Source organism: Anguilla rostrata, chromosome 6 (genome assembly GCF_018555375.3).
Source record: "Anguilla rostrata isolate EN2019 chromosome 6, ASM1855537v3, whole genome shotgun sequence".
In the NCBI taxonomy this organism is placed as follows: Eukaryota; Metazoa; Chordata; class Actinopteri; order Anguilliformes; family Anguillidae; genus Anguilla; species Anguilla rostrata.
In genome coordinates, this window is record NC_057938.1 from 19,775,243 (window position 1) to 19,791,367 (window position 16,125).

Below are 16,125 nucleotides of genomic sequence, written 5' to 3' on the forward strand. Positions count from 1 at the left end.
GATATGATAGTAGGACCCATTAAAGCTGTTTATGCTTGTTCCATACCCCGACAATCATATAAATTAAGACTGTGTTGTTTTGCTACAGCCACAAGGGGGCCACAATAGGGCAGGTGGATGAGATCCCTTCTGAAAATACATTTACTCTTCAACACACCTCTGATATTGTTACAGTCCATGTCCTTAAAATCTACCCCAGTTTCGTGTGGGCTACATTTGACAGTACTTAACTGTAACAACAACCGACATATTTCATTGTGTCTATGCATCTTTGACACTGCCTTGTGCCTCCTGTTCTCCACAGACGTTAATTCCTTCCAGCAGACTTCCAAATGGATTGATGATGTCAGAACAGAAAGAGGAAGTGATGTCATCATCATGTTAGTGGGCAACAAAACAGACCTGGCTGATAAGAGGTGAGTACGGCTTCATTTTGGTGGTGGCGGGCACTTGAAAAATATCTGTATTGTCTTGGGAAGTCCCCCCACTCACTGTGAGATTGAAAATGTTTCAGCCTCTACTGTATGCAGCAGTACCACCTTCAGTCTTCTTATTCCATTGTAGAGTAGTCACATCTGGTGGTGCGTACATTTCGGAAAGTCTACTCTGATAGGGTCAGCCATGTCGACCTCTCACACCACAGTTTGTACCCCGGTGTCTTTTCATGCCTCTGTGCCTTGTCATAAATTTGAAGTTGTCAGATGGAGTGATGCGGCACTCAACCAAAACATTTCCGGATGAAAGCTCGGCAAAGCTCCGTCCAGTGCTGGGGGAAGGGTATGGGGCAGCCGCCTAATGACCTCGCCGTGGTGCGTAGCCCCGTGGTTCCGCACGTTTCCTCTGAAATATTCTTGTGTACTTCTTCCGAGGGTGGGGGTTGGGGGGTTGTGGGGTTGTGGGTGAACAGAACAGCCTGCTGCTAGGCTTGATCTCCCCCACCCCACTTTGTCATCTTAAAGCTCGCTATTTAAGAGCGAGCATCTGTCAGGAGCAGTACCTTGAAGCCCGTGCCCTTGGCCATCTCGAGCTGAATGCATTAGCATTTTTTTCCTGCCTGGAAGAAGTGATTGGGTGGACGGGTGGCAGGGGGGCATTTTCCCCCTCTGGCCTTTTCTTTTATGCAAAGGGGTTATCTTTGATTTGTGTGCGCTATTGAAAATTTTCATCAGAATTTTTCATCTCTAATTAAGAATATCAGTTGTGTACATGGGCTCATTCTTTATTCTTATTCCTGAGTGGCTGTCAAACAGCTTTACATCCGCGTTAAGCCAGCTGAGCGGTACATTATAATAGCCCCTGGGATCCTGTTTTTTCTTTCTCTAAAAAAGTCTTTATTGACACTGAAATAATCATACGATGAGTACATTTTTGAACATGCACTTACGTTTTACATGAATTCAGTTGGCTAAACAGGTCTCCAGTGGACAAGACATACAAATGGAAGGAGTCGGGTTCCTACATTTGCCTTTGTAACCGAGTTTTGCTTGTATTAACTGTAGCTAATGTATAAAGCTGTAATACTTCTATGCTCATGTAATAAAAAAGGAGCGACCGTGTGACTAATTTATAATGCTGCAGAGTGATAATGTAGTCTCCACATTGCTCTGCCATACTCTCCATTTGTCGCTGCCACTGCTTTGTTTTATTGGTGCTAATGCAATTCGCTGGCAGATTTCTGGAGGTCTCCTACCGGCATTAAACAGCCTAACACCTGCTCACAATGCTGTTTCATAATAGTTTCCCTCTGCCCGTCCAGAACCATAGACCTTGCAAGCAAGAGACAGTCATTACAGTTCTCTCATAGGGAAATGGTATGGCTTCACTTTTTTCCGATTACCTGTTGGCGCTGTGTGCTGTTGATATTACAATATTTCCACGGCTTGTGCCAAGCCGAACCGCAGGTAACGCATGGCACACGGCCTCCTGGATTTGGACACGGCTTTAACACTCGCTTCTCCCCTCTTTCGCTGCTCATTTGCATGACCGCATCGCCGACGCGAGGGTCGTGCACTCGCCCCTCTGTAAGAATAACTTGGCGGGTTTGCTGAAGTGCCACAGCCGCGCGACCTGCAATACGTCTCATCGCTCCTGGCAGGTTAACGGTCTCTGTGAAGGTCGTTTATGAAGGCGGCGGGAGGGACGGAGGGTTCGGCTTCGAGGCCGCGAGCCCCCTCGACGCGACGGGCCGTCGGACGGCGTCGGGAGCTTAGGCTGGACGAGGTGCTTTTACGCCGTCGCATCGCGGTTATTTAGAACAGCAAAGCGTGAAAGGCAGACCGTGAAACCGAGCGAAAAGGATGTCCAGGCGCACGTCAAACCACGGAATTGCCGTAATCCAGTCCAATTTCCTAGTGTCACGGAAGAACTCCGGGGAGGGCGCGGCTTTGAACCGAAAACCTAATCAATCGGGGCTGGCTGTGGGAAGTTGAATTTATTTACCTCAAAATAAGCATTGAAAGAGTGTATTGTTCTTAAGCTTCCCCGTAACAGCAGTGCACTGAAAGACCCGATTGTGTCTGCTGTCGCTCTCCAGACTCGGCAGAGACAAAGTCCATTCCGATTGGATCTGACCTTGTGTCTTGAATCCATTACCACAGCAACCAAGACAATATGGGCTGTTATTCTAATCAGTATCAAAGGCTTTTCTCTTACATTCTCAGGAGAATAATGCCAAACATACCGTTTTGTGGATAATCCATGTATTGCACATGCCAACCAGGGACATTTTTTGTGTTTTATAATGTGCTAATTTCAGTTTCATCACAGCAGCAGTTTTTGTCCTTTTTTAAAACCAGAAAGGTTGCTGACATGGTTGTAATTCATTTGACAACTGCTTTAATGTCTCAGCTTAAGGAATGATAACATCCAGTCAGCAAGGTCTCTATTTTCTCTTTTGTTTCCGAGAAAATTAACTTTCATTGTTTGGTTTGTGACAGAACCTGATATAGGCACGATCAAAACAGTTCATGCTGAACATACAGTATTACAACCTCTATCCTGTTCTGTATAACACAAATGTAAAGGTTACATTAAACAGTGTGTAGCATTATTTATGTTTGTTAATTGTTAATTAATTTGATGATTTGACACATCTTGCCATTGTAATTAGTCAAACATTGAATATTTATATTTATCTGAATGTTCATAACATTCTGTTCTAGCGCACATTTTTGTAACTATTGAGATTTGCCATCACTATCAAAATCAAAGATGCAGTGGCACTTTCTTCAATCCCCGATTCACATCCATTTAGGTAATAATTCCTCTCAGTTTGTGTTTCCCTGGCTGTAGTAATGAAATGTGACACATTCCAGTTGGAAGAAACTGACTTATAATAAACCTTGTTAGCTATCAGAAAACACCATAGATTAAATCACAGTAGGTGAGAGAGGGAGCACTCTATTGATTGAAATGAAAATTGGGATTGTTTTTTTTTTGTTTTTTTTTTCCCCTCTTCCCCCTGCCAGGGTTTGAGTCTATAGGAACATACATGATTGCCTTTGTGGAAGCTGCAGCAGGTTGGTGTTATCTGGTGAATAATTTATAGGAAGTTGTTAAAAAAAGAAGCAAAGGTTGCTATTAAGGATGATTCATCTGCACCTTTACTTATAGCTCCTGAAATATTTATCAAGAGACACCCGCTCTGTGCTGGTCCAAACCGAGTGGGTCATTTTGGATATATTCCACAAACAATTGACAAAATCTCTCGCGTTTTTATGGCGCGACCATATATAATGTCATGCAATGTTAATGAGAGCTTGCTTGCACTGTGCTACCTACCAACACTAGTGAATGTTAGTGTTTGAGGTACAGCGTATTCAGAACAAAATCCTCACCTGGGTAATATTTTGAGCTTGGACCAGTAGGTTTGAAATGTGTGAAATAGGTTTTTTTTTTATTATACCAGGCAATTTTTGTGTTCAATTTGTAAAACTCAATATATTCATTTAGCACATAGGGTGACTTACAAAACAGAGTACAAGCTTTCAAATATGACTTAAGAACTACAGTAGTATAACTGCACATGAGTAATATATCCCAGGGCTGATTTACTGAAGTTTTTAGCATACAAGCAAAGGATATTTCTCCATAAAAAATGATTTGGTCAAGAGAGTCATTTCCCTCATTGTCAGTAAAGCTGAGGGTTTGTCATGGAAGTCACAGGTGCCATGGATTCCATGACATTTCCTATTTTGTGCCATTTCTATGATTTCCTGTGTTTATAGTGCTTTCTGTGTGCTTTCAGCAGTTTTGGATGGTAACTGTCAACTGTGTCATTTGTATAGGCCTCCGCATTTTTAACAATAGCCTACTGCCAAATGCTGGGAGTAACAATGTGTGACACTGTATACAGATTCTGGAATGCACTGGGATTAAGATTCTTGTCCTTTATCTGTTGTTGCAATCAGATGTTTGACGGCCCCTCTCAACATATTGTACCAAAACAAAATACATGCAGATTATTTTAATGATTCAATTTGAGCATGCTCTGTTTCTAACACAATTCTGTTAAATAATTGGCAAGAAAGCGTGCTCTTTCTTTCTGTGATGCACCGAATTAAGTGAGTAAATGCACCAGCCATTTCACTCATAGGCTGTTCCTAGCAGTTTGAAAAAAAAAAGAAACTTTAAGCACTTGTTACTGCTACAGTTGCTCATCTTATTTCATTTGATTCCCACTGTTGTGCATGAGATATATTAATTATTTTAATAAATTAACATAAAAACTCCGGGATTTCTTGCGGTTTTTTTTTTCTTGTTTTTTCAGTTTTCCATGATTTTAAACAGGTTTGTTGTGACTGCTTAATGACTTCAGCCACTATTTTCCGTTACAAAACCCAGCCTTATTAATCAGTATTCTGTAGTATTTTAGTGTCAGTTGTTTAGAAAATGTGGCATGTTTAAAAAATTCAACATAACAACACATTGAGGATTTTTAGTAAATACGTTGCCAGAAACATTATTCTTCTCTACTAGATGACATCGCTTATCAAACAGTCTCTTCTGAGGTTTTGATTGGCCAGACATCTCGGTGTTGACCAGATATTCTGTATTCACAACAGCACACAGTCATGCCCCCGCTCAGCACTGCCTACCAATTAGTACCGGGGACAGAATGCACGTTACACATCACCCCTGGGCCCTCTTAATGAATGCCATTGCATTATGAGGCAGTCAGGATTGTACAGCCCACACCATATCATACAGGCCAGTGTCATAATTCAGAGCGCTTATTGTTCTATCTTTGCAGGGACCCTTCATGAGGAATAAGCTTTCAGGAGGCCAGTCCTTCTACATGTTACTGGTGATATTGTTAGGTAGATTACATCCCTTACCCTCTTTGTTCAAAGTGTCATGCTCATGTATAGTACAAGTCATGCAATGGCAAGTCATCCTTGCATTTGCTTTTTTACGCTTTCAAAAATGAACCAGATGACAACAGCTATTTCAGGCTGTCTGTCAGTGTAACAATGGGGAAGTAAGTTGGTAAACTCTGCACTAGTGTCTGGAAGAAGCTGGTAGTGCATGGAGCAGATTGCTCAATGCTATACGTGCAGAACTGCAGGTGAATTTTGAGCCAAGATGGGCGGAAGGGCTTGTTCTCATCATCAAGCATTCTTACGTATGTACTACTAATATGCCTCCTGACTCCAAAAAAAAAAAAAAAAAATCCAAGTAACTTGTAATAATTAAACAGGAAGTAGCAAACAAGGCTCCTGAGTGAGTAATCAGTCACGATGTGGACAGAAAGCGTGCACAACTTATCGACTGGCCCTTCAGTCACATCTCATTTGCCTGTTTTCTTGCGTTCAGTGGCCAACAGACCAGACCAGGCCAGAGACGCATCTGCCAATCCTGACTACAGCAAGCTCACTTTAAAAAAAAAAAAAAAAAGGCAATCTGTTTGCAATAAGGGAAAAACCAATTTTCCCCACTGCGCCTCGGAAGCACCTCGGAATGCTGAAACGCCGCTTAATCCAAGTACATTTGCGAGACGGCGGATCGCATGGTAATAACGTTTAGGAGGCTATTAGCATTGGAACACGGGCTTAGATGTCTCGAAATTCCCACCGGCTTCCTCTCAGTCTCCAGCCAAAGTCTAATTGACAGATCGCCAGGCAGGAAAGTGCTGGGTGTGCAGTTTATGCATTGGACCAACAATCGGTCAATTAACATTCCATCCCAGGCATAATAGCCGATGAAGCTCCGGGGCTGCGGCAGGGGCGGGCTAACTCCTAGGACGAGAAATGCGCTCGGAGTGCCGTACGGTCCATAGCGCCTGCAGGCTTTGTGGCGTCGGCATGCTTAGAAAACAACTCGCAGTCCATCCTTTATGAGCGATGTGAGTGCGCTCCTCCGATTACCTGCAATCTACACGTTACTTCTTCTGTGTACAGTAGCCTGCTGTTTGAAGTCTTTTGCTTTGAGCGTTCCAGGCCATTTTAAAGAGCGATGCTTTGAGTGTGTTTACTTTAGCGCTGATGATGGACAATGTGCTTCTATGGTGGAAATTGGTTCCAACAAAAGAGAAGCAGATGGCATTCTGCTGTTCCAAATTACCCACCAGTGTCAGCTAGAATCATCCACCTTGCTGGGGGGGGGAGGGGGGGAGGGGAGCGAGCAGTGCCAATGAACAGAGCCTTTTGCTGAAGGGATCAACAGCCGATTCCAGATCGTGGCTTCGTTATGCAGCTCTGAGCTGTGAGAAAGCGCACTGCTTTTGATCTCAAAACAAGAGTCACATTTACCCCTCTCCTGTGGCCATTTCTATTACCATCTCTGGGATAATTTCTGCCAGGTCAGTGGTTTCTCTGAAATGAGCACAGCACGCGAGACCTTAAAGACAATATATTCACTGTTCACCAGGTAAATGGATTTTCCTCTTTTTTTTTGAAGATGCTGTAGTAACAGAGTGCTGAGACTGATGTTCTTGAAGTCATTGAATGGCATTGTAAAGCCAGTGGCCTGAATTCAATTGGCAACTGTTCTTAGATGAGACTTAATTAAATGCAGGTGTTTTTATGTTCACCAAGTTTTTATGTCCCCCAAAACAGTTCAGCGAATTCAGCAATCAGCAAGAGCAACTTGCCAACTCTGTTTATGTGGAAAATAATTAATTGCAAGTCAAAGTAAAAGACATTAGCATGATTTTATGCTTGCCAATGTATTGCTAAGGTTATTTTTTGGGGAGAATATGCAGAAGGTTTAAGTGCTAGTGAGCCCGCTCATTCACATTTTACCAATCCCCTGCTGCCGTTTCTTTATGAGATTATCTTAAAAAGAAGCTGTAGAAGCTGGCATGGTCACAAGGCAATCAGTATCACCGTGGAAACAGACCAGAGTTTGCCCGAACTCGCTTTCCACCAACAGACTGAGCTGGAGAACGATTGCTTTTTCAGTCCAGCACTAGACCTGCCAATCTGAACTCGCAGTCTAAATCAAAACTCACGGCATCATGAATTTCAATTCACTGGTGCAAAATATGAGGCGCAACAGCACTTCTGGGGCACGTCACTGTCCGTAGGCTTCTCTTCTTCTAATTATGGAAGGCTTCCTAACATTTTTGACTCCTGTTCCTTTATGCTCCATTTCTTCCCATTGCTCACTTTGTACTGCTTTTCCCAGTCTCTCCTTGGAAACATTTGAAGGAGAAAAGAAAGATGCCACCTGGCTCGGTACAAAGCCCATTTGGTAGGCCATGGAAGCCATATGTGACCCACAGCATGGTGGCCCCTCATTTCCTTTGCTGTTTTTTGAACTCTGTGATGGTTCACGATGTAAACCATCAAAGAAAGTCAGAGCTTATCATCAGGATGGCTTCAATCTGACTCACCACTCAATGGAAACACCTGACCAAAGAACCTTTCATTTCGTCAGTCTTCCACTTTTCTGTTCACAATGACTTAAATGCAGGCCAGTTTTTACTGCAAGATCGCTAACATAGAATATACTTTGTCTTTTTTTGTGTCGAAAGAGCCCACAGACTCGCAGACTCGCAAATTGTGGTCAGTTTTGTCTCAGACCTGGACGGTGGTCCCATCCAAATCAATTTCTGTGTCTAAATTCAGCTGCAGGATTGGGCGGGACAGCGAGGTCCGGCACCTGGTAAACGGTAATGACATGCCTATCCCGAAGACCACAGCACCACTGCAGTGGGGAGTTTTAGACTCACCGTTTCTTCACTGGAGTAGAACTGGGGGGGGGGGGGAGGCAAGGCTCTTATTACCATAATGAGAGGGCCTGCAAAAGCATAGCAGACGTTGACTCATTCTCCCAACACAACAGTTGTCAAGACGAACATTCAAATATTGTTTTCATATGATCGGTTCCACACCCTCGAGGCTCACTGAAGGAAACCGAAAGTAATGTGCAATTTTAAGGATGATGCCTGCTTTTATTGTACTTTGAATATTGAATATTGAATTAATGGCATTTTTTACTTGAGCATAGGGGTTCTTTGCAGCTATGCTGTTCCTCTGATAAGGCTGGGTGAATACAGAGCCAATGTTTTGGCGTACGCATATTCCTTCTTACTTGACAAATTTTAATTTGTTTTTCTGTCAGTCATTGTTAATCAAAGGGAAGAGTTTTCTGAAATGGGATACTCACAGCATAAGTATTGTGATAAGCACGTAATGGTGCAATGACTACAGCACTGCTTCCTTAACAGTGGGTTGGAACCCACTGACGAGTTGTGGGAGTGGCTGAGGTGGGCTATTAGGTACACATGAAATAAATCTCTTTCTATACGGTATACACTTTCCACCGATGTCCAATTTTACACTGCACTAGTTACGTACTCTCTATTAGGCTACGGTGTATGTGCAGTTGTTTTGCTATAAATTCCACATTTGAACAAATATTGGGTGACAGTTTAATTTAAGGCATTGCTGGTTTAAATCATGTGTGGAACTCTTAACGTAATTAAGATGTTGCTGAATAACACAATTAGGAAGCATCACACTGTCTGGTTCCCAGTCAGAAAATGGACGAAGAGCCCAGCCAACTCGTACAATGCAGCAGTCTCCCGTAGGGCGGTGGGCACTGTGATTTAAGCATGGTCATGTCCCAGCTGGCTACGTGTAATCGGAAAACAATACGAGTCACTACTTTTATTACTGTGCCAATAGCCCTCTTCAGAAACCCGAATGCAGATTCATTCATTAGTGTGTCAACAAAATGCGCTTTAATTACTATCTGCCCACACAGCTGTGAATCAGTTTTCCCATCATTTAATTAATGAGGTAAGATTGCAGTGGAAAACAGCGACTTATGAGGCTTGCTCAGGCGAATCACTCTTTTGTGTTTTCTTTTGAATGAAGATCATTTTAAATAATCTTTTACTCTGAATATAAATGGGGTGACTTATTTCCCCTTAATCTCATTTGCTTTTGAATCAGTAATTTCCATTTGGATCAACCTTGGCAGTTTTTGCTCACAAGAACATCTGTCATTTTAAACATTTCCTCAGGCAAATTACAATTGAAGAGGGAGAGCAGAGAGCCAAAGAGCTGAATGTAATGTTCATCGAGACCAGCGCAAAGACTGGCTACAACGTCAAGCAGGTAAGCCTACCGTCAACAGTATGGACAGCAGGGATGGAAGGGAGAGGATCTGTAAACCCCCAGTGTGGGTGGATATATCACATACGATAGTCAGCCAATCAATGTGTTTTGCTGTTGAGAGCTGCGTTTCGGTTGGTTTACAGCCCATCAAAGCCTCGCTCTTCCATCACTGTTGAATAGCTTAGGCCAGGCATGGCCAAATCTGGTCCTGGAAAGCAGTTTTTTGTTGCTACTCAGCATTTAATTGATCATACAATGCAGTTTATAATTAAATCACTTTGCCCGATTTCTTGCATCTAAACTGACTGCTGCTTTAAAGGTTAAAAAAAGAGTTCTTTCCAGACCCCGAGTCTTTCCACGTTCAGAATGGGAAAGCCCAGGTTTATACAGCCAACGTGTTGTTTGATTTTCCTCCTATACACAAAAATGCATGGTGCTGTTTTAGTTGTGATGCACAACTTTCCTTTTCCTGTTTGTAAACTGGCTGAATGCCTGTGACTAAACACAATGTCCTAAAAATCAATGTGTCACATAATCAGCACAAACCGTAGAAGCAGCCAGCAAATCACTTGTGCGTTTACAGTGGTTCTGTTTGGTTAATATTTCTTGCATTCTCCCCCAGGGTACTTTCCAATAGGCTACATTAGTTTGACAGCTGTGCAGTCTTGAGTGAAACATATGTGTATAAATTCTAGATTAATTAACTACCTTATTCAAATAAGGTCATATCATTTAAAGGTATAGTTAACACCAAGTGTGTCAACATTTTCCAAAGGGGCAATTTTCAGTCATGGTATCAATTTTCAGTACGGCATATTAACAACAACAAAAATAAATCAATAAATAAAAAATAGAAAATACCCAGAGCTTACATATGTAGAGTTTACATCCTTTTATATTCTTTTTATATTCTAATAAGGCCATTAAATGCACAACATGAATACATAGCAGTTGCCTTCAATGTAATTTACAGTTGTCAGAAATAACCATCTGAAACAGAAATAACTGGCAGTTTTTCAATAATTACGGCACATCAAGATAAATATTCACAGCTGTGTCAACATTCAGACTAAATACACTGATTATCTGACATGATGAGCTCGAGTTGATAGTCCGAGATACAAGATGTCTAAGGGTGCACAGTAAAAATGGTTCAACCACATATTTTTACAACCCATCTTCAACCCATCCTACCTGATACTCTAGAATATATATACATTTAGCATGCAAAGTCTGCTGCGAAGTGCTTAGCCAAACCTATGGCCTCTCCTGGCTGCAGTTATGTCATCACAGGCATGCATAGGTCAATGGGACTTGACTGATGTGTGTTGGAGGAGGATAGATCCTCACTATAGAGGTCATGGCATATTGATTTGACTCTGTGCTTTGATCAAAAAGCAGCCATTTCTCTCTTTGCATTTACAAGAACAGCTGAGGTCCTTTGGGATTCAGCAGATTTCACATGATACCCTCTACGCCAGGCCACGCATTAGAAAGGAGGCTAGGTATATATGTACGTCTGTGTTACTGTACTGTGTATGCATATCAGTAATACTGATACAAACTTCTATGCGCAAGTACTGTAAATATATCTTTGCTATAGGTACCCAAGAATATATTACGGTCGTTAATTTTGCTTGTAATTGCTGAAATGATGTAATGAAACATTATTTTTACAAGCACCCCTTTCAGTGATTACCAAGCAAGTCATAAATCCAGTTGTCACCCAAGGTTAATTTGTGTTGTATCAGTTTTAGTAATCATTTAACTTTGTACACACTACATTGTCTCAATAATTGTTTTGCTGCTGAACAATTTAGTACAAAAGGCTCCACTTGAATAATTATAGCTGAGATAAAAGTGAAACCAAGTGAAAAGAAAAGAAAGATCCAACAAATAATTGCTGAGAATGGTTGGGTTTCAAACAACATTTGTCCTTGCCTTTGACTAACAATTAAAAGCAATAATTATTCTTGAAAAATAATTCTTTGAAAACACCATTTCGCAAGTCCAACAATAATTAAAAGGTCAAGGACAAATGTTAATAGAATACAGACCAATGCATGCTTATGAAAAAACCCTAATTAGTCCTGTCCTGTTTTTCCTCCAGTCATGCTGAAACACTAGACCTTTTATCTTCAATACTGCTTGGCTATAGGAGAATAATGGGATGGCTGGGGACTGAAACAATAACCCACATACTGAAGACTCCACTGTTCAAATAGCCAGTCTCCTTCCATACCCTTTTAACTGCATATAGTGAATATCACAAAAAGATATATTGAAGTTAATTTTGTGAAAAATCTGTTTATTATTGGTGTATACATTATTCATGTACACGTTTAGTCTACTAATGTATGCTTATTGTTCTAAGCACTACGTTCAGTTGAACAATAGAATTTATGGTTATCATAAATGTGGTAACATGCGTATACCATACATGTATTTGGGATATTGCAATGCAATATTTATAGCATGTGGTGTATACTGTTTAGACAACTTTGAATAGTCATCCTTAATTACACTACCAAGACATATTTTTTTTTCAGATGTCCTGTTTTATCGCACTGAAGTTCATAATTATGTGTGTGTATGTGTGTGCGTGCATGCGTGCATCTGTGTGTGTCTGTGGTTTGCCAACAATTACGATGTCGCATTTGTATGCTGTCCCAATCACAAAGTTTTATAGGCTCCTGTTGCCTGAGCTGTCAAGAGCATTTGCTTGAATGCGGCAAACAAAATTTTATCAGCAGCTTTTATTTATTCATTTATTTATTTATTGCTCTGACCTGTGTGATTGCTTAGTTTTCCATATATTCGTGCCAAAACTGCATGATGGATTAAAATCCAATTTAACTAATCGGGGCCTAAATACAGGTCTGTGCTGTTTGCTGTTGCTTGGAAGCTGGCAGCTGATTATGCTGGATTTCCATTTTGCTGACGGCTTTGCTCAGCACCACTTAAGGGGGCATGATGGTACCGACAGGCTAAATAAAAAGAGGTCTCAGTCCCATAAATGGACGTACACCACTGTCCATTGTAATGCTGAAAGATGAGCTTTGTTTTAGCTATGTACTTGGACCAGTCCTCCTTCTCACCGTTCGATCATAGCATATTTACCAGTGAAAACTTTAATAAACATGTGCTTTTTGCTGCCTTATCATACGTGTACATCGTTTGTCTGTTGATAAATAGCACCACATATACAGTATATTTACCTTGAATCTTAACACAGCTGGAAGTAAGTTCTTTGCGGGCATTTTTTGCACATTTTTCTTTCCCAATAACCTTTGCATGAGCCACTGGGGAAGGACAAAAGTCACATGATCCACTGCAAGAACAATGCATTTGTATCCAAACAAACCGGGGCACATTAATGGCCCTCACGTGCAGGGCCTCGGTAATGACCCAGCAAAGACTGCTTTCAGAGTCATTTCAGAGTCGGTCTCTGGAAATGGGCATTCGCGAGAGAGAGATGCACTGTGGTTAATTGTGTGTCTGAAATGGAGCTCTTCCCCAGCCCCGCAGTGTTTCTGGGCTCTAATTGGGAGTAACAGGACGGGAAGCTCAGTCCGCAGAACCAGACGGGGATGGCGGTCGCCGAGCTGCACCGAGTCACGGCTCTGTTTGCCAGGCGGCCGCTATGTCGGCCTGGCTAGCGGAACACGAGTTCCTGGGTCTCTGAGCTGCGGATGAACGGGGCTGCCTTGTAGCCGGGTCAGGGTGGACGTGTCCTTCGGCTGGGTGGAGTGTCTGGGCCTGCGGGGGAGAGTATGAACCTGAACCCGGACCCCTCGTCCTTGAGTCGAGCCTGAGCGGCAGGCTTTCTGACCCTTCTCTCTCTCTCCCTCTCCTTGGCAGCTGTTTCGACGTGTGGCGGCCGCCCTGCCAGGGATGGAGAGCATGCAGGAGACGAGCAAAGAAGGCAGTATCCTTTCACTTTCGCCTCACATTGTGGCCTACAATTGCTTTTCAGTCTGGAAATACTGGAATTGTCTCCTAAACAACTATCAACATTAAATGAAATTTTCATATTATGGCCCCAAAAGTATGATTACCTTTCAATGGGGAGATGGTCTATTGCAGCATAAATCCACAATTGTCTTTCGGTTGGGAAATAGTTATATTGCAGTCTACAACAAAACATTTTATAATACATTTTTTTTCTTCTGAGGTTATAGAACTCATCAAGCAATTCATTCTGTAACTACAATTTCCTTACAGTGGGGAAACACTGGAATTGTGGAGTAAACGACTATCAACTTTAAACATTGACAAAATCACCGTGGTCCAAAACCACAATTGCATTTCCGTGGGAAAAAAACCTTGATTATGACTACACTTTTTTAAAACTCTTTTCAGTTTGCAGCAGTTTGAATTTTGAGTTTGCCAAAAAATCAGTCTAATCAATCAGCGTAGTTTGTGGATATGTGGTTTGACAGATATCTTGAGTAGGGTTGTGAATGTGTGTTCCTCTGATAAAAGATGATATGATTAAGCTTTCTCATGGCGTAATCTCCAGCTGACTGGATGTTAACTGTACACTGTAGCAAAGACATTGATTACTGATCGGTGATTACATAGAATCAAATATAACTACAGTGCCCTCCATAACCTTTGGGACAAGGGCATATTTTTTTTTCATGATTTGGTTCTGTACTCCACATTAAACAATTCACATGTGGTTTAAATTCACCTTCTTGGCTTCTAATAAAGGGTATTTGTTATACATTTTGGTTTCACCATGTAGAAATGACAGCACTTTTTATCCATAGCCTCTCTATTTTAGGGCACCGTAATGTTTGGGACAAATTGCTTCACACATTGCTGATTAGTGAAATGTATAAAAAGTGCAGTAATGGTGAAATCAAAATGTTCTTTAAAAACTGTCCTTTAATGAAAGTTGGGATTCTGGACTTTAACCGCATGTGAATTGTTTGAAGGGGATACAGAGCCAAATCAAGAAAAAATCTGCCTTTGTCTAAAACATTATGGAGGGCACTGCAGAAAGCACTGAGCACCTGCCATTTATTTTTACTTTTCTGTTTCTGTTCCCAAATATATAATCTACTCTTTTAAACAGTCCAGCATTTCTGATTCCTGTTTTTTTTTTTTTTAAATATCAGAACTAATCCATCTGGAAGCAGAACATCTGTACAGGATATGGAAATGTAGAATGCCATTTGAGAGCCAAAACCTGAAAGAACTTGTTTCAGATCACTTTTGCCTACATCATTTTATGATGCTATACTTTTGTGGAGAAAATTTAAAACATTTCATTTAATTTTACGTTTTGTGCAGTGTGGATCGTAAAACTGAGCACAGTGATCAATTTGTTTTTCATCTGTAATGCCGGTTTTTCGTCAGAAATGCTCTGGCTGGAATGAGGAGTTGAGGGACTTTTTTAACTCCAGGACTGAGCTCATGAGTTGTAGAGTGAAAGAAGCCTGCCTCTTTTATGAGCTCATTCACTGTCATCACCTGCATTGTCACATTTTCAGTGTTGCTAAATTGAAGGTTTTCCCAAATCACAAAACTGAGGTGGATTCACTTGTCAATGCACTGGGAATAAAAATAGTGATGTGATTTGCTGTGAATCTGATTAAACAAGACTGTGGAATGACATGCATCAAGCAGTGAATTCTTGGTCGGCAGGCAGCGAACCCACAGACGGGCAGTCGGATAACCAGTACTGAACGTGGTTAATGTGTGGCACTTGAAGCAGTGGGGCCTGGTTCCCTCTCTTCATCCCCTCCCTGTGGCTCCATATATTGGAATGGACAGGAATACTGTTACCCAGTAACATTTAAATTGCTGATTCTACTTTTAGATGTCGATATAGCTTTTACTTTAAATAACATCATTTTGACTTACCAGTCATCGTTTACCTCCTCTTCATTATTATATGAAAACAATTGTAATACCTATTACTTAAATATATATTATTATTAATATACATGTATTTATTGAAAAAATGTTCATGAATAGAATATTTTAGCATTATTCCTCATATTCATTAAATTACATGAATTATAGTGATTATAGTATATTAATTGTATTAAAACAGAGGTCATTGTGAAGCTGGTGACTAGCAAACAGATTTTTTTTTTTACAAAGGTTAACTTGTTCTTTAAAAAAGTTCCCACCTGCACTCTTAGCCACAAAGTTTCCAGGCTACACCTCTTCCTATTTTTTTGGATTTTTCAGTATTAAAGTACTTTAAGGTTTGTTTGATTAAATACTTAAGTGTGGTTGATTGAACTGCTTATGACCAAAACTGTCTAAGTGCATTTCATTGAAGCTGGTGGTAAATTTTCTTAATCCTTCCACATGTTTATTTTTCTTGTCAGCCTCATTGGTGGTTAAATAGAGCCTCACACCACTCAACATTTATATGAGTCATTACCTATTAAGGTCATGTAATAGATCCTCTTCTCTCATTTTCTGCCTCCTGAATATTTTGTTTTTAGCACTCTTTAGCACTTCATCTCAGTATTTCTTTCGCACCAGGTAACAGCACAAAACGAGCTGCCATCCCATTTCTCTTTCAAACATGGGT

The 16,125-nt window shown here is 41.1% G+C and overlaps 1 protein-coding gene across 1 annotated transcript in view; it reads left to right on the top strand.

Annotated features, from left to right (window-relative positions):
- Window positions 1-16,125, top strand: part of LOC135256778 (ras-related protein Rab-6B-like) — a 76,331-nt gene that overhangs the window by 53,279 nt on the left and 6,927 nt on the right. Inside the window, exons 5-7 of the mRNA XM_064338915.1 lie at window positions 305-416; window positions 9,473-9,566; window positions 13,428-13,494. Of these exons, the coding sequence (XP_064194985.1) occupies window positions 305-416; window positions 9,473-9,566; window positions 13,428-13,494 (273 nt within the window). The remainder of the gene's footprint in view (window positions 1-304; window positions 417-9,472; window positions 9,567-13,427; window positions 13,495-16,125) is intronic.